The sequence below is a fragment of the Podarcis pityusensis genome, assembly GCF_964106645.2.
Source record: "Podarcis pityusensis genome assembly, chromosome: 2".
Taxonomy (NCBI): Eukaryota; Metazoa; Chordata; class Lepidosauria; order Squamata; family Lacertidae; genus Podarcis; species Podarcis pityusensis.
The window spans coordinates 62020904-62046068 of record NC_138029.1 but is presented as its reverse complement, the minus strand read 5'-3'; the positions used below and the strand labels follow the sequence as shown (position 1 = coordinate 62046068).

The window sequence follows — 25165 nt, the reverse complement described above, 5'->3', positions numbered from 1 at the left end:
AATTACAACCAGCCTCTCACTTATATTCTCTCGCCCTTCTGTACCCATTTCCCTTTCCACAGTTCTCATTCCAAGGCTTTTCGGAATGGGTGGAGCACTGGCTTACATGCAGGAGGTGCCTCTCTCTGGCACCTCCAATTAAAGGAAAAGCATGTCATGGGCAAAGCCTTTCTCATTCCAAGATTCTGGAGAGCTACTCCCAATGCAGAGTAGACAAGGGGTGGCCAACATGGTGAGCTTCATAGGTTGTTGAACTCCATCCATCAGTACTATCAGTCCCAGTCAGCCTGGCCAATGGGCATGGATGGCCAAAGTTGGAGAACCATATTGGCAACCTCTACAGCTGAGCACTCACTGGGCAGGTGCTTTGGCTGCTTGATAGGTTCATATATGTTTATCTTCTACCATTTTGACCTCCAATAATGCTTCTGACAAAGTGTGCAAGATCTAAGCAATGTATTTATTTTAAAAATAGTTTCAGGAGAGAGAGGAACCCAAAGACATTGTTGTTCTACTTGCATCCATTTCTACAAGCCAGAAATGTGGTGAGTGGCTAGAGGCATTTATCCGTAGTCATCATCATCTCCACCATCCAGAAAGAGTAATGATTATTGGGTGTTTCTGATTATTAACCAATGCTGCAAATATATATGGAGAAATGCTGTATCTGGTTATTAAGCAGCTTTTGGAGTGCATTGTTCTGTGGGAGAAAGGAAGAGAAGAGTGTCAGGGAAAGTGGTAAGGAGGAAGAAAATGTGAGCAACTCATATGTATTTCTTTATTTGGAATCAGTTGCCGATGATGCCCATTGGGATTGGTGGCATGGGAGGCAGGGAGGCCAACAGCAGATGGAGCCAGAGCAAATGACAGCTGCAACCACAGCCAGTGAGAGGCCCCCGCCTACTGAGTTCTACAGGGGCAACACTGAGATGAAGGAGGAAGCACTCAAGGAGTTCCACTCCTTGGCTGGTGGTCAGTAAGAAGGTGGGCATGTGAAGACTCCCTAGAGGCAGACTAAGGCTGGTGGGACCGTGTCCTATTTGCCTCAATGGGTCAGCCACTGTGAGGAACATGTGTATCTCACCATTCTAGTTCAAAACTGAGCCACTCAACACAGTTAACAAATGCAGAAATTTTGGGGGTGGGAAACAGAGCCTATAAAAATTTATGCCAATGAAAGAAGAGCAGATAAAATAAACAATACAGAGGTGTAAAAACCAAAGAGCAGAAGCAGCCAAGTATACTGACAGCAGCAAGAAAATGTTTTGATATGTGGCCAGGAAGGACGAGTCCTCACTAAGGTCTTTGGGGGAATATGAACCTTCAAATACGATAGCCACCTAGGCCAGCATTTCATGCATAACTTTTGGACTGGGTTTTTCCCAGTCTCCAGCCAAGTGGAAGCTGCCTCCTTGCAGCTGGGACTGAAGCTACTTTAATTCTAATTAACTGGAATCTGAGCCCCATAAGGCAGCCGAAGACAGAGTTGCTAGTCCTAACCAGGCCATCATCATTTGAGCTGGGAACTAGGTAAAAAGGTAAAGGTAAAGGACCCCTGGACAGTTAAATCCAGTCAAAGGTGACTGTGGGGTTGTGGTGCTCATCTTGCTTCAGGCCGAGGGAGCCGGCATTTGTCCACAGACATCTTTCCGGGTCATGTGGCCAGCATGACTAAATAATAATAATAATATTAATCATAATATATTATTTATGCCCCACCCATCTGGCTGGGTTTCCCCAGCCACTCTGGGTGGCTTCTAACAGAATATTAAAATACAATAGTCTATTAAACATTAAAAGCTTCCCTAAACAGGGCTGCCTTCAGCTTCTGGTGCAACGGAACACAATGATGAAGGCAGAGATCATGGAAATGCCATTCACCTTCCCACCACAGCGGTACCTATTTATCTAATTGAACTGGCATGCTTTCGAAATGCTAGATTGGCAGGAGCTCGGACAGAACAACTGGACCTCAGCCCGTTGCAGGGATTCGAACTGCCTGCCTTCTGATTGGCAAGCCCAAGAGGCTCAGCGGTTTAGACCACAGCGCCACCCGCGTCCCTCAGCTGGTCTCCAGCCAGACCCTGCCCAGGAGCCAGAATTGCTGGAGTCCCACCACACACACCACCCCAGCTGAGGGATGTAGAACAAACTCCTTCCTATCCATTCCCACAGCTAGGTCCAAATTGTCTGCTGCCCTTAGCAAATCTACCCCCCACTCAATTCCTGATAGCTTCAGGTGCTTTAATTATGATTAAGCATGGAAATCAGACCTCAGTTAATTTCAGTGATTTAACTACAGTGGTACCTCAGTTGTCGAATGTAATCTGTTCCAGAAGACCATTCGACTTCTGAAACTTTCGACAACCAAGGCACAATGGGCAGTCAGCAAATTCAATTGAGACAATTGAGAAATGAGCTTCAGTAGCTGTTCGACTTCCGAGGTGGATTCAAATCGGAAGCATTCATTTCCAGGTTTCCGGCGAAAACCAAAATGTTCAACTTCTGAAGCATTCAGCAAACGAGGTACCACTGTACTCAAACTGTAGTGGTGATCTAGATTTGTGAATCTCTCTGAGACTAAATATAGCTCCTCAGATTCTGTTTCACACAGAGACATTCATACACATCTACAACAAAAAAATATTGAGATCAGGTTGCCTTACCAACGTTCCCAAAGTATTTGATGTGTGCCTCAGGAAAGTTTTGCTCCAAAACTAACTTCTTGAATTTTTCTTTGATGTCATCTCCCACTTCCGATCCCCTAGCTTTAAACACAAGCAAAGGCTGAGTAAATTGTTGTTCTCAGAAAGGCTGAAATATCTGTTTCATGTCTATAGAGCACCCAAAGTCTCTTATTCTTGCCATCTTCTCTGGATTGTCCATTAGACAGTCAGGAACAGAAACCCCCATGAAACCAGAGAAGAGGATCTAAGCAGGCCTGGCCAGACTTGGCCCTCTACATGTTTTGGGGCTACAATTCCCATAATCCATGACCACTAGTCATGTTAGCTAGGTATGATGGGAGTTGTAGTCCCGAAACATCTGGAGGGCCATGTTTGGCCATGCCTGATCTAAAGGAACTGAAAGCCTACACAGGTGCCGACTGTCCCTATTTGCTAGTGGGAGGCTTTATGGTAGCTGCTCTTTCTGCTGGATCATTGTGAAGTGCTAAAAGGGCCATTATTTAGGGTTCAGCTCCCTTTTCCAAAAAAGATATTCCTTCACCATGGGAAGCGTTGATTATTCCATTAGCCACTTTTTATTCTAGAAGATTATTGTAGTCAAGATTTTAAATAGGTTTTCCTCCTTCTTTTTAACTCTGTACAGTATAGGTGACTGTTGACAGCAAAAAAGAAAAGAAAGGGGGGGGGGTAGAAATTAGCCATATAAGTATAGATAAAGATATTCAATAATTTTGTATTCTATTTTTGTATGCTAACTAGAGCCATAATTGGATTGAACAGAACTTAGGGTATCCGTCCATAAACTTAGGGTATCCGTCCAGTTGTTTTAGGCAAAACCTTCCACCAGCCACCAAACTATACTACAGATGGAAAAGGCAAGGCAGGGCCAACTCCTTCAGCACAGCAGAGTGAAGATCAGCACTGGCTCTGCCTCCTTCCTTTGACCTTTTCCTGCTCTGGCTGGTCCACAGAAAAACTTGAAACTCAGAACTTGAAACTGAGCTTGCTTCTTTCCTCTCCTCCCAACCCATTCTCCTTTTGTGACTTTTAGGGCGTGTGTGTGTGTGTGTGTGTGTGTGAGAGAGAGAGAGAGAGAGAGAGAGAGAGAGAGAGATTTGTAACTTCTTTGTGGCTGAAGAATGAGTTGAAAAACAACAACACTAACTAACTAGCATCCTTTTTGCTGAACCACAGATATGCCACAGGGTGGAGTGAGGGTTATTGGTTTGTTTGTTTTATGTTGTGAACTGCTCTGAGATCTATGGGTGAAGAGCTGTATTTAATAAATAAAAATAAAATCCATTGCCATAACACATACCCGACAGAAACATGGCTTCATGTTCTAATTTCTTCAAGTGCATAATGACATACTTTTCATAATCAATATCCATCATGTGGGCAATACCATCTATACAGGAAGCAACACAAGATATCAACTGAAGGAAGCGGGTTCCTCATTTCTTGACTGTTAGTGGAGGGGGGGCAGGTAAATGGGGATCAGCCACTCTTAGTCACCTTAATTATTCATTCTTTCTCCCACCCCCTCATTAATGTGTCTTCAGAATTTTAAGGGAGGTGAATCTCCATGACTTAATAAGTGTCCTGCCCAGGTCCACTGCCACAGATTGCCCTACCTAAAGCAGGCAGTGGGAATCACCATTCTTTCACCCCCACACATTTCATCTTGCTCCCTTTCTTACTTTCCCCCTCTTTTAGCCATGGTGTTAGGCATGGCAGACTCCCCTTAGCTCTTGAGTCAGAGAAAAGGGCGTCCTTCTTAAAAGGAAGGTGTTTGTGTGGCCAAGGCTGCAAGTACTATGCTGAAAATCTAAAGTTAAATATAAATGTTGACTAGTTACATAGGAAATGTATGATTATGTGGACACTTTCTCAACCCCTGCCCCAGAAGGCCTTGCTTTGAGGAAGGACACCCCCCCTGCCTCTTTCTCAATACAGTCATACCTCTAGTTGCGTTCGCTTCATGTTGCGTTCGCCTCATGTTGCAGATGCATTCTGCACGCTTCACACATGCGCAGAATGGCCGTGTGCACTCCATGCTTGCGCAGAAGCACCGCTCTAGTTGCGGACTTTTCGGTGTGCAAACGGCACCCCGGAACATATTGTGTCCACAACTAGAGATACCACTGTATGTGGCAGGGAGGAGGGGGGACCTTAGACCCTGTTTGGAGAGTAGCAGAGCAAGCAGGTTGCAGAGAGGCTCCAGACAGTGAGAACTCACCACCCCTTCTGCTTCTCCTTCACTTTGTTGAGAGCCGCCCACAGTGGCTGGGGTAACACAGTCAGATGGATGGGATATAAGTAATAAAATTGTTGTTGTTGTTGTTGTTTGCCTGGCTCTGTTAAACTAGAACTTTTCCTGCGGCATCCCAAGGGCTTTGAAGAACCTCACTAGAAAAGCAAAAACTAGCTGTGTTGGTCCATTTCAAAAATAATAAAACCCTCTAGGTGAGCATTACATTTATTTCAGCCAATCCTAGTGTCAGGAAAGACTGGCCAACTTTTAAGTTCTCCAGCACTCTTCATCGAGCACAATATTACCAAAATAATGATTAATTCACCCACCCACCCAAAAAACCAATCAGACTGGGATGATATATATGAGGGCATGATATGTATGATGATATATATGATGATATATATGAGGGCAGCTTAAAGGATCAGTTGCAAGATAAAGATTGTAGGGTGACAGAGTCTCTTCCCAGTACTATGAACATCAGTTGTCTGGCTGCCAGGGATTCTGCGATAAACAAGCAAAGACGGCTCCCCAGGTCTGAGAACATAGATCCCAGCTGTAACACAGAACTCCCTTGTGCAGCCTTGAGTGAAACACTCAAGTTCCTCCTGGTTAAGCAGAGGAGAGATCAAAAGAGAAAGCAGGAGTCTTCCATTTTGAAAAGCCCAAGATTAATTTTGGATGGCAACAAGGCAAATCATATCCTCCTAAGTAGGGAAGTGGAGGCATTGGTTTAAACATCTGCCATGAACCGTAACTCAGGGGGTAAATCACTTCCTTTGCATGTGGAATGTCCCTGGTTCAATTCCTGATGTTGTGCAACTTAAAAGGATCCTGTCACTGGGATGGAAAGAGACTTCTGACACTGGGATGGAAAGAGCCACCGTCAGTCTGAGTGGGTCAAACTCAGGCAAACGGACAAATAGTTTTTGGCAGTTTCCTGTTACAGTGGTACCTCAGGTTACAGACGCTTCAGGTTACAGACTCCACTAACCCAGAAATAGTACATCGGGTCAAGAACTTTGCTTCAGGATGAGAACAGAAATCACGTGGCAGCGGTGCGGCGGGAGCAGGCGACCTCATTAGCTAAGGTGGTACCTCAGGTTAAGAACAGTTTCAGGTTAAGAACAGACCTCCCGAACGAATTAAGTTCTTAACCCGAGGTGCCACTGTACTGTGATGTCTCTTTTACCAACCTTCATATACTGCTCTTTTGCTCTCAGATCACAAAACGCAGATGGAGATTTAAAAATATTTATATGTTTTGTTTAAACTGAGGGAAAATCGGCTTGCAAAAGAAGGGTTTGCACGAGGTAAAGGACTTCCCCATAACCAGACTGTTACGTACCTTTAACTCCTCATTTGCCCTTCCTATCTCTTTGTTATTTAGACTGATAGTCTTATGCTGCATCCTCTTTACAACCTCCTCCTCCTCCTCCTCTCACTTCTCTCATGAATCTCAAGATGAGAGGTCAGCTTGGAACGATCTTCCGAAAGAACTCTGGAGCAAGCATGGCTGCCTTTGTTTTCTCTAGGCTACTTAGGTTTAGTGAGACCCAGTGCTTTCTTTCAAAAAAAAAAAAAGTTTAGGGGTCCTCTCATATTCCTACTCATATTGAAATACTGCTCCCTCAGTGAGGCCAAACTTAGATTGACAAAATGTTTAAGGGTATGTGTACCCCTGTGTCCCCCCAGAAAAAAACACTTTTTCTAGGCAAGTTATGTATTTCCTAAAATAAACAACCTTATTGGTGGGTGAGTGATTGCACTGCTCTCCCCCTCATAAATCGATTTTGCACTCAAAAGAAAGAATGTAAATGGGCAAAAGAACAGATGTTTGAACATTTGCCCAAATCACAGCAACTGGATCTTCCAATCACAAAACATACTTTGTCATCAGGTAATAGGGTGGCTCATGGCACTCGTACTTACCACGAACTTTGAATACACCAGGTTTGTCAGTGTGATTTAACACAAGAACTGATTGTTTGCAGACACCATCCCTGGAAAAGAGAGCTAAATGAAAGCAATTCAAAACCAGATACCCAGCCTGCTTCTGCCTTGCTTCCCCCGCGTGTATTTTTTAGGGTGTCAGAGCCACTGATGGAAGAAATACAGTACCAGTAAGATGCCTTAGAGTTTACCAGAGGGAAGGATAGCCGGAGTGTCAAGTGGAATAGCACCCTGTTGCTGTCAATGCCTTCAAAATGAACAGGCCTTTTTGGAGGCCTCAACATTATTAAGTGGCCCTCTCAATAGCTACAGGAAAGGTTTCTGCAGGATTACTCAATATCTCCATTGGCATTCCAGCACTCTTTTATTTATATCGCTATGCCCAATCTAAGTGGCTCTTTATGATATATTAAGATAAAACAAGACCCAAAAAAAAAAGAGACAATAGGGGATGGGAAACATGTGGTCTTCCCTAAGCAGCAGCTCTATACAAAATCTGGACATTGCTGCATCCAGCTCAATATTGTCTACACTGACTGGCAGTGCCAGAAACTTTATGCCCTTTCCAAAGCATCTCAAAACGATTTCAGGGGAAATCAGGGCTGTGGCTCAGTGGCAGAGCACCTGCTTTGCATGCACAAGGACCCCGGTTCAATCCCCAGCCTATGCATGATGGGAGGAGAGGTATCAGTTGTAAGGTACTAACGACATATAATTAGCGGTGAGTGTCATATCTCCATCCGAAACCTCCACCGTGTGGTCCATTGGTGATATTTTCTGCTCATATTCAGTCAACCCAGGCACCTTGGTAGCTATCCCGATGGGGTGCCACTTCCCGACAGTCTAAAATAGAAGAATTTTGATTGACATTTTATAGGGCAGAGAAAGTTGACAAGCAACCCACCTTATCTCTAGCATTTTCCTACCAGAGCTAAGAGCATGTATCAAAATCAGGCAGCTTGCTGATCACCATGAAGCCTTATTTACCTAGGGATCCATCAGCCACGCCATCCCCGGACCTTGGAGGGAACAAAAGTACCAGGAAAGCAAAATCTTCTTTGGAGAAAAAGTTTATTGAAATCTGTGCACAGATTTCAATCTGTACACAGAGACAACCAGCTGGATAGCTCCTGAAAATACACTGGCTGTAAAGCAAGACACTTCAGCAAACTTTCTTATACTCTCTGAGCACTCTCCCCCCTCCCATACCTTCTCAAATTATTCCCTTACATGGCACATCTATATTTGCTTGCTAAACACATTTTATTGCTTGCTAAACATTCCTGTCTTTCTATTTTGCTTGCTAAACACATTTTATTGCTTGCTAAACATTCCCTCCCCTCTCCTTCGTACACGTGTCTTTTCTCATCTTTGCATTAGTAAGCATAAGACAGGAAAAGGGGCCTCTTTAGCAGGCCTGGTTAAATCTGCACTTTTGACCTGCCAGCCAAATTTAGCAAGTCTGGTTAGTTATTGCTAACAGCAGCGGTTTCTTGCTAGCTGGCTAGGCAGGAAACAAACTTTTGACCTGCCAGCCAAATTTTGCAAGCAGTCACTGGCGGTGTGCTAACTGTCTGGCCAAAATTTGCAGAAGTAAGATTAGCACAGGATTAGCACAGGAATTTACTGCAGATAGTATTTGAGAGCAACCTTTCTTAGGTACAGAGTTCTAAGCACAGAAAATATTGAGAGAAACCTTTTCCCATCTCCCTTTACTCCCTCCTCTTCTTTTGAACAATCTATTACTTAGATTCGTTCTGGGGTAGGGGTCTATATTCTCTCATTACAGCAATCACGCGAGGTCCCATCATGCGAGACATCATCTTTCCCATCATATTCTGCAAGCATTGCATCAAGCAGGGAATACAAAAGCAAAAAAGCAATAGAAGCATTATTGGGCCTATCACCATACTAACCCTGTTGGGTGGATTGAACTCTCGTGCTGCCTCCCTACTGACCAGAGCATATGGAAGCTGAAATCCTGGGGTGGCAATTCTTACTGGCACTTGTTTAGCAATTTCAATGCACACCTGGTTAAGGCTCCCACCCCTGCAATACTTGCATTAAGATAGGTTCCGTCCCATCTAACGCCTGGATTAAGATTAGAACCTGGTCCATCAGATGAGGTTGGTATAGTAACCTCATCAAACCCCTGTTTCCAGTAGTCAATGAGCACGCCATCTCTTACCACCGGCGAGACGAACCAGTCGTAGCAGAGGCCAGCAGGCCAGTAAGGGCGGTATGGCTCGGTAGGGTCAGGGCTGTGGGGCATAGAGCAAATCAATACAGAATATAACAGAAAAAAAAGGAAAAGAGAAAGTCCTTATGAAAGTATTAAATGTCCTGGTGGACTTCCTGGATCAGTCCCGGCACGGGTTTTCACGTTGGGGACGCTGCCCGCGGGCGTCCCTCCCATCCATTTCTTCAGCTGTGCGTTGAGATATCAGCTTCCGGTGTGATATCAGCAGAGCGGTCATCAGCGGAGGGTCTGGAGATGGTCAGCTGAAGGGGTTAATCAGGATTTAACTGCACAGTTCAATCTATAGTGGTCACTCTGGTGTGGTGGACCCAAGGGGTGATGCCGGCGAATTTCACGGCGGTGGGTGTGGAGAGCAGGACGGTATAAGGTTCCAGCACGGTTGTAGCTGCGTCCGTGCCCAATCGTTTACCCACACTTCATCACCTGGCTCGAACTGATGCAGCCAACACACAGGGGTTGCGAGCCTGGGTCCACCTGTCGAGACAAAAGAAAACTCGGAAGAATATCTGGACTTAATTATTCAATTGCATATCCTGACCAGCATGTGGGGACAACATTCTGACATATGGGACCGGTCTCCCAAGCACAATTTCAAAGGGTGACAGGTGGGTTCGCTTTGACAGGAGACTGCGGACCCTGAGTAATGCCAAGGGCAACATGGTCACCCAATTAGACCCGGTTTCCTGTGTCAGCTTGGACAGCTGATTCTTTAGAGTCCTGTTCATTCTCTCTACCTTTCCAGAACTCTGGGGTCTATAAGCAGTATGCAGCTTCCAGTTGATCTGGAGCGCTTTTGCCAGTCCCTGTAGGACTGCATGAACAAATGCTGGTCCATTGTCAGATCCTATGGACCTTGGCAATCCATAGCGAGGGATGATTTCCCTAAGCAGGCACCTGGTTACTTCAAATGCCTTTTCAGTCTTTGTTGGCCATGCTTCGGCCCATCCGGTGTAGGTGCACACTGCCACCAGCAGGTAGCGGTGTAGTCCACAACGGGGTAATTCAGTAAAGTCCACGACAAGATCTTCCATAGGTGCAGTTCCACTATGCTGAATCCCTGGGGGAGCCAGTTGGTAGAGGTGGGCTATATAGAAGCATTTCTCCAGCTGCTTGGTTGTAGCATCTGGTCCTATGTGGGTTGAATCATGGTATCTCTGAGTAACCTGCCGAGAAAGGGACTCTGGAATCCATATCCTGTCATCAGGGGTAAGGTACCATCCTTCTTTGGACAATGTCAGCTCCTGAGCGTCTGCAGTGTCCCTTTCCTGCTTCGTATAAGCTGGCTTGTCAGTGGTGCTTAAAATTTCTTCTGGGACCAGTGCTCCAATAACCGAGGCGGGGGCCAGTTCTTGGGCTGCTTCCTTGGCCACTCTGTCTGCCAATCGGTTTCCTCTGGCCACTTCTCCTGGTCCAGTCTTGTGTCCATAACAATGGATAACTGCCACTGCCTCGGGCTCCCATACAGCATCCAGAAGGTTCAGCAAGGCTTGTGGGTGGGCCACCTGGCTTCCTCTGGAGGTAAGCAAACCTCTTTCTTTCCATAAGGCTCCATGGGCATCTGTCCCTTTGCCAGGCTCAGGGCTCTGGTAAGCGCAGTTAGCTCTGCCAGCTGGGCCGATGTTCCAGGCGGGAGTGACTTTGCTTCGATCACCTGGTCTTCCAGGGCTACCACTGCATAACCTGCCTTCCGGTGTCCAGCCTCAATGAAGCTGCTTCCATCCATAAACCATGATGGCCACTGGGGGTCTGCTTCATCTTTAAGGTCAGGCCTGCTAGAATACACCTCATCCATTACTTCAATGCAATCATGCGTGGGCTCCTCACCTACTCCTACCGGTAATAGGGCAGCTGGGTTGAGGGTTGTGGTGACTTGGAATTTCTAACGCGGATGTAGTAGCATCTGACATTTCCTCATTTTAGCCTGGGAGAGGAAATAAGTGCCTTTCGGCAGATGGCACGCTGACTCTTTCCTAAGCGGCCTCGCCCTCCTCTTCTTCTTCTAACGGTGGACCTCCCGTCTTCAGGGCCATCAACTTCTTTGCCTAGTACTTCTCCTTTTTTCTTCTGGGCCTCTTCCTCTCTCTGATTATAAGTGGTTTGGGCTATTTTCTAACATCCATTTCAGGGTGTGGCCCATCTGGATTTTTCGGCAAATATCGGGCGCTGCTTGGGCTACAAAGGCAGTTTTTATGATAGGGGCATGGATATACTGGCGGTAGGCTTCCTTCAGCTTCTTTAAGTAGGCTCCAGGGGCCTCCTCTGTTCCTTGCACTATTTCTCTGGCCTCCACAAAGTTGGTGAGTTTTCTGGCTGCCCTCCTCATGCCATTTAAGACATTCTGGCTATAAGTGGTGAGGGTATTTTGCCCTTTAATGGTCTGATAATCCCAATTCAGTGTAGTTTCAGGATATCCTGTTGCAACAGCTTGATCTCCTGCCCCCTGCGCTCTCATGTGTGCTCGGGCTTCAGCATGAATTCGCCTATCCTCCTCTGTAGCTAGCAGGGCATCCATCAAATATTGCACATCATAAAAAGTGGGGTTGCATGTTTTAAAAAAAATTCCCTCAAACAGCTTAATGATTTTGGCAGGGTTTTCTTCAAATGAAGGGTTTTGGTTCTTCCAATTACAAACATCTGCACTAGAGGAGGGGACATGTTGAACTGTATAAGTTCTATTGGGCACCACCCCGTTAGGTCCCGCGGGGGCCGGAGGGTCATACACTCTATGGAGAGGCATCACTCTGGCCGTGCCCTCCTCCTGTGTTTTATGTGCCCTATGGAGGGTCACTCTTTTCACTGCCTTCCCCACTCTTTCTGCCACTTTCTTCTCTGTTCCCCTACACATCCCGCTGTTTTTAACATATGGGGACTGACGTCCACTTCTCATGCATAAGGTTCCACATACTTTCTCAAACGTTCTGCCTGTTCTTATTATCAACTTAACTAATCTTTTTACAAATTCCTCATCCTCACCATCCTCTTCTCGTTCCTCCCTTTCTCCATCCTCGCCCAGGTCTACCAATGCATTGTCCACGGGATTGGGGGCTGGGCCATCTGTTCCCTGTGGCGGGGGTGGTGCCAGGGCTGTTGCCGGGGCATGAGGTGGTGGGGCATCAAAACTTTTATCTTCTTCCCTCTCTGAATCCTGGAGGACTGGGGGGTTGTCCTCCTGTCTTCCTGACTGAGCAGATACGGCTGCCTGAGACTTTTTGGCAGCATGACTTCAGCCAGGAGGGGGGGGTGGTTCTGTTCCACATTGGTCTTCCATGTGGAAATGTAGGGGATTTGATCAGGGTGGACATTCAAAATGTTCTGATATAATGGATTAATGAGTTGCAAATCAAGGGTCCTGATGGACGGCCAATTTGTTATTTTGGGGTGGGCCAATCTAATTTACACAATGTCCTCATCCTCCCCTCTCATCAGCTTGAATCCCCAAAAGCATTTCAAAGGGGTACTTTTACTTTGGCCAGAACCCATTTCTTCCAGATACTTCACACACAACAGACCTACAATCGCTCGGCCAAGGGGACACTAAGCCCTGGCCCACACTTGACAATTCAGCCACTAGAGTATCTTGACATGCAACATACAACATACAAAACACACCAATATAATTTCAACATGTAACACACTAAACACACCAAAATAATTTCAGCATGCAATACACAAAACACACCAAAATAATTTTCCCTCCTTCTTCTGTTCCAAATTTTGCTGGTGGCACTCTCCTGCACAACCAGTCCCCTTTATTCCTGGTGGCTGGCACTCTACTGCGCAACCAATCCCCTTATTCCTGGTGGCTGGCACTCTACTGCACAACCAATCCCCTTATTCCTGGTGGCTGGCACTCTACTGCGCAACCAATCCCCTTATTCCTGGTGGCTGGCACTCTACTGCCCAACCAGGTGAGGCTGATCAGACCTCGCCCCCCTTTTCCTTGGGGGCCCACGCCCTTTCCCTTGGGCTTACCTTTTTCCGCTGCGGACCTGTCCCCTCGGCGCCGTCCTCTTTGTTTTTCTCCCTCAACAAGATGTCTCCACTGCAGGACAGTGTGGCTGGCTCCCCCCACGAAACAGGTGGGGTGCGCACGGGAGCCTGCAAACGCTGCTGAGCTGTTCACCTTGGTTGAGCCTGGCCCTCCGGTCCGTATTGGGGAGAGGGCTTATCCCGGACGAGCCCCCAAAGAAATGAAGCCTTATTTACCTAGGGATCCATCAGCCACGCCATCCCCGGACCTTGGAGGGAACAAAAGTACCAGGAAAGCAAAATCTTCTTTGGAGAAAAAGTTTATTGAAATCTGTGCACAGATTTCAATCTGTACACAGAGACAACCAGCTGGATAGCTCCTGAAAATACACTGGCTGTAAAGCAAGACACTTCAGCAAACTTTCTTATACTCTCTGAGCACTCTCCCCCCTCCCATACCTTCTCAAATTATTCCCTTACATGGCACATCTATATTTGCTTGCTAAACACATTTTATTGCTTGCTAAACATTCCTGTCTTTCTATTTTGCTTGCTAAACACATTTTATTGCTTGCTAAACATTCCCTCCCCTCTCCTTCGTACACGTGTCTTTTCTCATCTTTGCATTAGTAAGCATAAGACAGGAAAAGGGGCCTCTTTAGCAGGCCTGGTTAAATCTGCACTTTTGACCTGCCAGCCAAATTTAGCAAGTCTGGTTAGTTATTGCTAACAGCAGCGGTTTCTTGCTAGCTGGCTAGGCAGGAAACAAACTTTTGACCTGCCAGCCAAATTTTGCAAGCAGTCACTGGCGGTGTGCTAACTGTCTGGCCAAAATTTGCAGAAGTAAGATTAGCACAGGATTAGCACAGGAATTTACTGCAGATAGTATTTGAGAGCAACCTTTCTTAGGTACAGAGTTCTAAGCACAGAAAATATTGAGAGAAACCTTTTCCCATCTCCCTTTAACCAAGCTTGTGGGTCTGGGGGAGAGGAGAAGGGGGACACAAAAGCAACAAGGCCTTTACTCAAGAGCAAAGCTGCTCTATGGGTATCCTATCTAGGTAAGGCTTCCCCATCCTGTTAATGTGGCTGAAAGACCCATCTGTAAACGTCTTACCTTCTGGGGGTCAAAGTTTGGGTACACAGGGATGTCAGCACTGACAGGAAATATGCAGGCAGGGGTCAGTCCAAACACCAGCAGCAGCACAGCAATCATCCTGGAGCTGGTTCTCTCCTGCTCTTACCGTGAACACCGTGTGCAGGGGGAGAGAATGATGGTCCAGGGTTTCAGCAGCCCAGTTTAAATATCTGCCTCCAAAGCACATCCCACTCACCAACTTATGCAAAAGGGAAGAACAGAGTGGGAGCAACAGGGTTATTTTTGAAGGGAATTAGTTTTATTTGTGGTGTGGAACAAGGTGCAGTCTCCTTTGTGCTTCAGAAGAAGGGAGCAAACATGCTTGTTCTCTTGGGTTGTTGAGGGGAATGTTCTTTTTTTTTTTTTAATAGATACAGATTTAATTATCTGGAAGCATTTTTCATTTAATACATTATCGCCATCTGACTTCTTCTCCAGGTTTCAATTCCCTTTGAAATAACTTACTTTTGTTCCCAAAGAGTGACAGTTTCTCATCCTTCTTCCTGTCAAAGTAACATCCCAACACTAATCCTATGGAAACCAAAGTTACGGCCCAGTAGTCTCGCACAAGATACAAAATATTCACCATAGTTACTGGCCTGAAGGCCTACAAGTGTGATCCTGACCTGGGGGTCTCAACCAACCCAGGACACTTCAATAGTGGTTCCATTTGAGAAATCACTGGCTCAGTTTAGATGTCACCCTAAACCATGGTTTAGTGTCAGGGTAGCCAATTTGGTGCTATTCAGATGTTGTTTGGCCACAACTTCCATCAGCCCAAGTCCTGGGATGATGGGGGCTGTAGCCCTGGAAGACTCCACATTGGCTGCACCTACTTTTGTGTCACAGGAATGGACCTGTGTGAGATGCTTCCTCACTGCAGCCCTCCATGTCTGTGAGAAGATCTAAAGCTTTCATTTTTTCCCTTTAGACCTAACCATAGTTTCCCATGACGTCTAAACTCAGGAGAGTGAATAGTTGTAATCAGAAATCCTCTTTGGGTGTTCTAATCCCACACACAAGTACCGCAGTGGGGGGGGGGGGAGAATGGCAATGTGCATGCTAAACGCTGCCCTCTCTGTCATTGTCCCCTTTGCCCTCCGTGAGTTAGAGGGTGAACCTCTGAAGCAGAGAAACCTTCTGTGCCTGCGGAGAACGTGTGTACCTGCGGAGAACCTGTACCTGTACCTGCGGGGAGCTTCTGTGAAAACAGGAGGCTCCCTGCTTCAGAGGTTGACTCTCTGACACATGACTCTCTAACACATGGAGGGGGATGCGGACGGGTGGCAATGTGAGGAGGAAATTCTAATGCTTGAAGGAAGCTAAAGTTATTTAACAAACCAGGATAGCATGCTATGGTTTGATCCCAGTTTATGTTTAGACCAAGCCACATCATCAGGATCTACGGCTAATTCTGAAGTGGAAGTGGAAGGGGAATTTCATCATTGTAGTCATAATGCTAAACCAAATGTTGTTGGATTCTAACTCCCATTAGTTCCACTCAACATGGACAGTGCTCCAGAATCATTGAAGCTCTGGTTTAGGGCAGGGGCAGACAGGCTTCAGGCCTGTCAGATCTACTGTATTTTTTCGTCTATAAGATGAGGGTTTTTTTAACCCATTTTTTTTAAAATGTGGGTCGTCTTATCCACGGAATATAGCAATTAAATATATAAATAAACATGGAACTTGCTCTAGCAGTCGCAGCTCCTGGCAGTGGTGAGCCGCAAGGCCTCCGTAGTCTACTTGCCTCCTCCCACTCTGCCTGCCCTACAGTGGGATGTTCTTGAGGGGGGTGTTCAAGGCTGGCACATTCCCTTCCTAGGCAAGTACAAAGGTCACAGGTGCTCCATGGCACCTCCTCCTCCCGCCCCACCCAAACTCCACAAGCTGGCACAGCCCTTAATGACTTGTGGCCTTTTCAGCAAAAGGAGTAGAAGACCTATCACAGAATGAAATGCTTAAGCTTATCCAGGATATTAGATCACTGGACCACACATCCCAGGGGCTGGTGGCAGGAACTGCCACCTCAAGGACCTGATCAGGCCCACCAAACTTTCCCCGGTGGCAGCACTGCCACAGGTAGGGGAATGTGCAGAAGACCAGCAGGTGCGGAACAATTATCCTAACCATGGGTATCCTAACCCAGCCCAGTGCCAAAATGGAAATATAGATCATCCCTTGCCACCCACCCTGCTCACAAAATAGATCCGATGAGCGATGGGGAGATGGTCATCTAGTATTGTGGGAGAAATCCACCCTAAGCAGTTCATTCTGTGAAAAGCCTTCTACCTCTTTTGTGGGGCAAGGGACGGTGGCGGATGTAAGTCTTTAAGCTCTGGGCAAACTTGGGTGAGGGGAGGAAGGCAATGCCTCAGAGATCATGTTATCTCTGCACCCACCCGGGAATGGAATGTGCCAGTCTTCAGAAACATCCCCCTCAACATCCCAAGAGAACAAGCATGTTTGTTCCCTTCTTCTGAAGCACAAAGGAGTCTCCACAGGCTTCGATCAAATGCCAAATGGCCACTTGGGCAAGACGAATCTCCAGCCACATCTTTGTACGTGAGAGGTGGGAAGGAAGGAAATCAAAAGTAGTGATGTTATTCCTCTATAGGCTGCCATTGAAGGTCACTCCTCTTAGTTGCTCAGGGAATGGGCTGCAATGTACCTTGTTCCACCCACCCCACAAATAAACCAATTCCCTTTTAAAAAAATAGGCCTGTTAAGTAGCATCTGTGTGGAGACAGCATTGATATAGTTGGCATAACAGAAATCTGGTGGAACACAGAGAACCTGTGGGACAGAGTTATTTCTGGATATAAACTCTGTAGGAAAGAGTGGGATGTACCAGAGATTCTGCCACTCTGTGTATCAAAGACAACACTGAGTCCAGCAAGCTAGAAATCCCCAAAAGGGCAAACTTCTCCACAGAATTATTCAGTAATTCAGTACCGGGGATGTGCTATTGTCCCCCCTGATCAAAACACTCAGGTATATTTTGAGCTGAAGAATGAAATCAAGGAAGAATCCAGAACAGAAGGCGTTGTAGCAATGGGTGAGTTCAACTACCCCCACATCCTGTTCTCACAGTGGCCAACCAGGTGCCTGTGAGATGCACACAGGCATAACCTGTGCAATGGCACTCTCCTCTCTTGCAGTTTCCAAAAACTTGTATTCAGAAGCATCTTTCCTTCAAGTAAGCTCAAAAGAGCCATGTTTTGGTGCTATATCTGAATTGGAAATCACAACAGGAGTAGGCTATGTGTGCTGGTCTTGTCTCTGCCCCTAAATCCCCATTCCTAGCCTGCTCCATCCCCAATGACTGGAAACCCCACAGATCTCTAGACCTGCAGGCTATTATTTTGAGTAGAAACATGTAGGATTGCGCTGTCAGTTTCATTTCCTAGGCATTGCTTTAGCCAGATTCTCATAACAGGAGCTTATCACCATTGTATGGGGAAATCAAAGGTGAGGGAGATGTTTTTGCCTCAGCACTGTTCCTTTTGTTCCCTGGACTATTCAGAACACTTTGTAAACTCATTATTTTCTTTCATGATAGTTTTGCAAACGAGTAATGGGGAGGAGCGGGGGCTTTACACTTCACAAACATCATCCAGCCCAAAATGAAGCACTTTGATATTTCATTATGTATAATTATAAGTTGCCCCATAACAGGATGTTTTCCTGGCAGCTTTCCAACCACAGAATAAAGCAAATTAAAATTCATTGATAGCAAAATAAAAGTGAACAATACAAAAATAATGCAGCCTAAAACTCATGGCACAAGGGATGACTCAAGAAATCTAGAACAGTGTTACAATCTATACAGAAAGTATTAAGATGCCCGGGGGGGGGGGGGGAGGCTTTGTTTGCTGCCAAAAAGGGAAAACCGCAGACACTAGGCTAGCTCTGCTGCAGAGGGTGTCCCAGAACTGAAATGCCACCACTGAGAAGTCCTTTTCACTAATAGCCACCTGTGTTCATCATTTGATGGGGCAGCTAACAAAGGCACTCCAATTAGGTCTAGGCAGGGTATATTGGAAGAGGTGGTCCATCAGGTTCCCTGGCCCTATGCAGTGAAGGTCAAGATCAGCACTTTGGACCCAAGGCCAGTGGACAGAAAACCAATGAAGATGATGAAGCACTGACATGACATTTTTATCTTACCCATTCCCAGCTAGCAATCCCACAAAGAGTGTATTAAACTACTGTAGGGAACTGGGTCTATACTTTGCCAGCAGGTAATGAATGTATGGTGGGCAAGGCACTGAGTGTGGGCCCAATTTACACAATAACAGGCCAACATATCCCCCTTTTCATCTTTTATTCAGCGTGAGCGTACTGGGAAGAGTTTGTTTGATCTCAGTCAAATCACCATAAATCTGGCTGGGTTCATGATGCCAAGATTGTAAAGGGAAGGGAAGGGAAGGGGGACTAGGAAAGCCTAATTATGCCCTTCCATACACAATTGCCTTGTGAAGTAGGCCAGGCATGTGCCAAGCTCCTGGTAATCACTCTCCTCCAGGCCCCAAATGAGAGGGAATTCTGGGACTTTCCAGAAACTCTTAAAGGTAGCATCCAGTTTACTTGACACTCCCTGAGGTAAAATAAAATTGTTTCACCACCAAGATTCCTCTCCATTTACAAGGCAAGCAGAGCTGGTGCCCACCTCTCTGTCTGTCCCAGAGAACAGAACAGCCTGCTTTTCTCTGTCAACCCCAATTCCTATAGCTCTGTAGCATGAACAAGGTGGCTTAGGCACATGGGGTTTTTTTCCACCAAGCCTGTGAATTGGCAGCTGTGAACTCAAGACCCAACTTGTCAAATTACATAATGTTTCTTAGGAATGAAAAAGGCAAGGGAGAGAACAAAGGGACAAAGCAAAATACTGAAAGCAAAAGGAACTCTCTAACTCTATCTTATCCTGAACAAGACAAATCGCTCCACCAACTAAGAATGGCCTGAACAAGTTACTGACAAACAGGCTTCTGGTCTCCTCATGAGTAACACAGCATAGCTGGCCAGCTGCAGGGTTTTCTGATGATCCATGAGGGACAAAGGACCATTTTCCTAGTCCTTTTTAAAAGCATTTTAGTGGCAGCTGGCACCTTCTAGCCAATTATATGCCAGGTCACATTTGTCAGGCAGTCTGTAAATACCTGTAGGGAAAGTGGGGCTGGGATGGCTGACACATTAAGGCTACATTGGTGTTAATCATTAGGATTTATCAATCTTCCTCCAGACAGGTTTTAATTGTGAAATTCTGGGGTGCTTAGGAAGGTGCATGCATTACTCTTGAGGCGTAATGGAGTTTATGGGTCCAGATTTTGCCACAAAGAGAACATTGCAATATTCTTTATCATCCCTTAACGCAAATCCTTTCACGAGCCTTATCCAAAATCACCCGAAAGGAGTGCTGTTGTTTTCAGAGAGTCCTCATGCCTAGTTCTGTTGAAGGCCTTTTCCATCTGCCTTGCTCATAGTCAGCACAATGAGTGGGTTCTTGCAGTCTCCAGACACAAAATGGAGGTCAGTTCCCTAGCTTTTCAAACATGAAAGAAAATAAAAACAGTGCATGTTAATTAAATGTGTCTCTCGTAATAGCAGTGCTTTAATTGCTTCTTTGTCTTTCTCAGTACTAATCCAATTCCCTTTGGTCTTCCAAGTTTAGCCACATACTAATTGGGTTACTGCCTCATGATGAACCAGAGGAGTAATTAATTTTATCACCTTTAAACCTTCAAACAGGCAGCTAGTGAATAAAACTGGGATACTCAGAGCATAGGATAATTTGTTTCTGATTTTCAACACTGGAAGATCCCAAACAATATTTCAATGGGGGAAGATCACAATATGGATATAGTTGCATACTAAATAATGAGCCAATATATTCCATAGTGCTGGAAATAGACATAGAAGAGCCTCCCCAAACCTGGTGCCCTCCAGATGTTTTAGGATGCAAGACTCCCAGGCAGCATGGCCATGCTGCTTGGAGTTGATGGGAGTTGTAGTCCAAAACATCTGGAGGGCAGCAACGTTAGGAATGGTTTGCATAGATACGCCTGATTCCTCTACAACTCTCTCTCTCTCTCTCTCTCTCTCTCTCTCTCTCTCTCTCGTGTGTGTTTTCTTTGCCAATTGACCAATCTTGAATTGTTCAGCAGGAAAGATGCACCCTTGACTTAGGTGCATTCCTGCATACCTAGGTTCTTAATGAGTGCCAGCTTCACAAATTTTTGTGTTGTTGTTTTTAAAAACCCTCCAAACCTGATGTGAAAATGTGGAGAACTAAACTAAAGACTAGAAAAATGAGAAGGTGACAGAAACCACTGTCAAACCACAGAACATGGCATATTTACACATCCCAAGTAGTTCTGGGCCTGTCGGTCATGCACTCTGCAAAGGCAATGGAACCCTCCCGGAGCATCAAAATGGCAACGCCCACAAAGGAGCAGCTGGCTTCCAACTGGTTAGTAGTTGGAAGACTTTAGACCCCACTTTAGACCTCACATGTAGTCTGTATGGCTTGAAGCTGCAACATTTGTGTATGTTGCATGGGTGGCATGTTGCCTGCAGAGGACAAGAGAGATGTGGCGTGATAATGAGTAATGAGTAGCTATTTCAAAAGAGAATTTCTGAGAAGCAGGGGTTGCTGAGTAAGTAAGCAAGAACGGTTGTTTTTCTAGACTGTGTGCTTCAGCCTAGCTCCCATTGGCAGTGCCCTTCTTGTCTGTGTGGGATATAATGTGACCTGTCCAGGTAATTTTCTAACTAGTACCCTTATATACACTATTGATCCCAAAACTATTTTCAGTAACTTACACATGAAAGCATAGCAGCCTTCTCTAGGGGTTCTGTTTTGGAACTAGATAAGCAGCACTTCCTTCAGCAAAACAAAGATGAAGGCATGTTCAGACTATCCATTTTTATCTTGTGTTCAGGGGACAGACAGGGAGAAGCAAGTGCCCAGTAAGATAGGGTTCCAAGTTTCCTTTGCAAGTTTCACGTGTGCACAGGGAGGGTGATACACATTGCTTAGGTCAGTAGTGGGCAACTTTTGGCCCAAGTTCCAACTCTATGGCCTTCCACAAACTTTATGCAGCCCATGGCCCATTTTCAAAAGCTCTCTACACACGAACAGTGCAGACTTCTGCCAAGATCAGTCTGCTGAGTGAGGTGGGAGATTGGCAGATACCTTAAAATCCAGGGTTTCCCCTGTGGATGTCTATGGGCAGTTCTCATGTCTATCCTGGGGTGGGGCAGAGCTAAAGGTATGTATTCACACTGCTGTACAGCAACAAAGCGTAGTAATGAAATAATATTCTAGTGCTGCCCTTTAGGGCAGCAGGGGAAGGCACTCCAATGGGCTTCATCCAGCCAGTCTGGATAAGGTCCCCTGGATTTCCCAGTATTTGGATTTCCCAATACAGTGGTACCTTGGGTTACATACGCTTCAGGTTACACACTCCGCTAACCCGGAAATAGTGCTTCAAGTTAAGAACTTTGCTTCAGGATAAGAACAGAAATCGGGCTCCAGCGGCACGGCCACAGCAGGAGGCCCCATTAGCTAAAGTGGTGCTTCAGGTTAAGAACAGTTTCAGGTTAAGTACAGACCTCCAGAACGAATTAAGTACTTAACCCGAGGTACCACTGTATTTTATTTCTGAAAGAAATGCAGCCATGGGAGCATGTTATATTACTGCCTATATTACCCTCCCTCCACAGGACAAATAACTTTTCTCCAGAAGCAGGGATATACTTGCATCAGTCCATACTGGAAATGTGTGTGTACTTTTATCTCCTCCCCTCAGAGCTGAGACAATGTTATCCATTCAGAGTATTGACTCACTTAACACAACAAGGAAACTGTCCAGGATCAAAGGGCACATGCAAATGATAAGGCAGATATTTCATACCAGGCATAGAGTGATCATACCAGGAGTGGAGGTTTTCCAGTTGGCAACTATTTGCTTTCTCAAAACACTCCATATTGGAGGCGGGGGAGGGCAGGGGTTGTTAACAGCTGTGCTAGGACATGATTTGTACTCTCGTGCAGAGTTTGATGGTGACAGGGCTTTAGGGAGTTGTCAAATAACACCACCTGGCATTTACCCTTAAATGTGGGCATAGGAGCCAACTCAGGGGGGTTGTGGGTGCTTGGGCACCCAAGAGAATATAATTGTGGGGGCCTGACACCCACAAAGTCAATGAAAAAAGGCAGCAGGCAGCAGCAGTGCTGCCTCTGAGAGAGAAGCAGTTCAGCTCCATCCTCCTCAGCCAGCTAGTGAGGCATCCTAGCGGGGGCTGGGGCTCAGATGCGGCTGCCTTGCTGGCTGTGGATAGGAGATGGAAGAGGAGTCCCTGCTGCCGGCCACCACAACATGGAGGGGGGAAGCTGTGGCTCTCTGGATGCTGCTCCCATCATTTCTGGCTGGGGTTGATGGAAGCTGGAGTCCAACAACATCTGGAAAGGCATAGGTTCCCCAGTCCTGTGATATGCCATGCAACTTGCTCAGCCTAATAGCAGTATCAGAATGAATCCTGGAAGCATCCTGTTCATGCCCAAGCAACATATTATTAATGCTGGAATGAGAGTAGCTGTTTACACATCACCAGGAGAAGGAGAAGGAGAAGGAGAAGGAGAAGGAGAAGGAGAAGGAGAAGGAGAAGGAGGAGAAGAACAGCAACAGCAGCAGCAACAACAACAACAACAACAGGACAAAAGAGGATACAGATTTGCATAGAGGGTTGCCATATGTCCGGAATTTCCCACACATACCCAGAATTCTGTAGTCAGAAGCGGTGTCTGGGTGGAAATTGGCAAAACGTCTGGGGAAATCTGGACGTATGGCAACCCATGTAGGCTGGTGTAGTTTTTGCCGATTTCCCTTAAAAATAGATCAAAACCGTCATGTTTTTGTGATTCTGCCAAAAAAAGCTCAACAATGTTGGGCATAAAGCTGTGTCCGGATTTCCACTCTTTGAAATATGGCATCCCTATATTTGCACATGCTACTAATGTATAGCCGCACATTTAGAAATAATCACTTTATTTAAATAGAAGTACAATACTTCTCACCACAGCAGGAAAGGCTATGACTAGGTAATCTATGCACCTGCTCAGTCTGCCAAGTGCTAATTTGCTGTTGATGAACATCTTTGGGGGCTCTGCTCTCTGACAGCCCCTCAAACAGAGGACCTTCCTCGATAAATAGTACATCTGATCACCCTAGCAACAACCAGACATTTCTGATGTAAGCACGAAATCCCATTCAAATTTGTCAGGAACAGGACCAGTGTTTCTTTTGTGCTTCAAATCACTAGGGGAGATTTCTCAGTCTCTCTTAAAGGTCTGCAATTTGCCACTTCACCAAGACTGCAATCCTGTACGCATTTGCTTAGGAGAGAGACTTGAACTCAGGTGGGGCTCACTTCTGAATAGGGATGTATGGGATTGTCCTCTAATGCATTTTCCTTCATCTGTTGGTTGACTTATCTTCAATCTGGAAAGGGCCTTTTGCCTTCAAAGCCATTAGCATCATTATTCAGATTCACTATGGGTAAGGCAGAGAATTCTCAGTTTAAGGAAGGACAACACTTCCTTCCTTAAGGAAGGAAGCATTTCAAACTGAAAGACCAACCCCTCTGACAAAAATACTTCTTTTCTCTTGGGTAAATTAAGACACAGGCATGAAATAAAGATGCAGCAGATCTCCTAGGAAAACAACAAAGCAGGAGTTCAACTCAGTGCCCTCTAGAGAAAGGTTACCAGATTTTTTTCAATGAATCAGGGGACACTTTTAAAAATAAATTTATTTAATCATTTTTTCGATACAAACATAAACCGCAAAACACACATACAACAAAAACCATAATAACAATAATAACACAATTTGACAATTCAGATTTGAATACACTGATATGTATTCATTGACTACCCCTTTTTTAACAATATTTTCCCTCCTCCCCCTACTTCCCACCACTATCCACCTTATCGCTTAAATATTTATTTCAGATTTCTTTATATTTATCCATTCTTATTTTGCATCAACATGCAATTCGTTCGTATGTAGCTAATCTGTCCATATTATCAATCCATGTGCTCAGTGGAATCTTTTTGAGGCTCTTCCAATTCATCAAAACAATATTTTTTGCTTCTAATATAGCACGGTACATCCATATTTTTTTTTACCCCGGTGACACGTTTCAACTTCCTACTAAATAGATGGAATTTGTCATGGACTGATTTGTAAATCCGGGGACTGTCCCCAGGAAACCTTACTCTGGAGCCTAAGATTACAGTAAAGTAAAGGGACCCCTGACCATTAGGTCCAGTCACGGACGACTCTGGGGTTGCGGCGCTCATCTCACTTTATTGGCCGAGGGAGCCAGTGTACAGCTTCCGGGTCATGTGGCCAGCATGACTAAGCCACTTCTGGTGAACCAGAGCAGTGCACGGAAACACCATTTACCTTCCCGCCAGAGCGGTACCTATTTATTTACTTGCACTTTGATGTGCTTTCAAACTGCTAGGTTGGCATGACCAGGGACCGAGCAACCGGAGCTCACCCCATTGCAGGGATTCGAACCGCCGACCTGATTGGCAAGTCCTAGGCTCTGTGGTTTTAACCCACAACGCCACCCGCGTCCCTTAAGATTACAGTAGCGCCTTTCAATTTTGTGTTCTAGATACTTATCTCAGTTCTAGCTGAGCAATTCCCTTTTCATTAAGGCAGTTAAACATGACTGAGATCCCAACCTTTGTTTTGCTTTCCTAAAGAGAGGCCAAAGTCCAGTCCTATGAATGTCATGATTTTTCCTTTGTTGAAGGAGAAGCAAATTCCAGGAAACCTGCATTGGTGTTTGATTCAACAGGCAACTCGCTCAGCTTGTTAACATGT

At 45.6% G+C, this 25165-nt stretch overlaps 1 protein-coding gene and 1 long non-coding RNA gene across 2 annotated transcripts in view; one reads left to right on the top strand and one right to left on the bottom strand.

The window, feature by feature from the left end:
* LOC308469255 overlaps positions 1-25165 on the top strand; it is a 270286-nt gene that overhangs the window by 106134 nt on the left and 138987 nt on the right. The window lies entirely within an intron of this gene.
* On the bottom strand, positions 442-14415 carry LOC308469240 (epididymal secretory protein 4-like). Its single transcript, XM_080991439.1, has 6 exons — positions 14241-14415; positions 7601-7737; positions 6874-6944; positions 4006-4095; positions 2667-2768; positions 442-700 (listed from the first exon to the last, which is right to left on the bottom strand). The coding sequence occupies exons 1-6, from the start codon at positions 14337-14339 to the stop codon at positions 675-677; spliced, it is 525 nt and encodes a 174-aa protein (XP_080847565.1). The 5' UTR covers positions 14340-14415; the 3' UTR covers positions 442-674.

What these genes read in the sequence shown, in the direction of transcription:
- LOC308469240 (XM_080991439.1), bottom strand. Translation starts at nt 14,339, where the DNA reads ATGATTGCTGTGCTGCTGCTGGTGTTTGGACTGACCCCTGCCTGCATA. An exon ending in CAAACTTTGACCCCCAGAAG is followed by an intron (nt 7,738 to 14,240) that starts GTAAGACGTTTA and finishes CTTCTATTTTAG; the next exon opens with ACTGTCGGGAAGTGGCACCC. An exon ending in CAAATACTTTGGGAACGTTG is followed by an intron (nt 701 to 2,666) that starts GTAAGGCAACCT and finishes TTTCTCCCACAG; the next exon opens with AACAATGCACTCCAAAAGCT.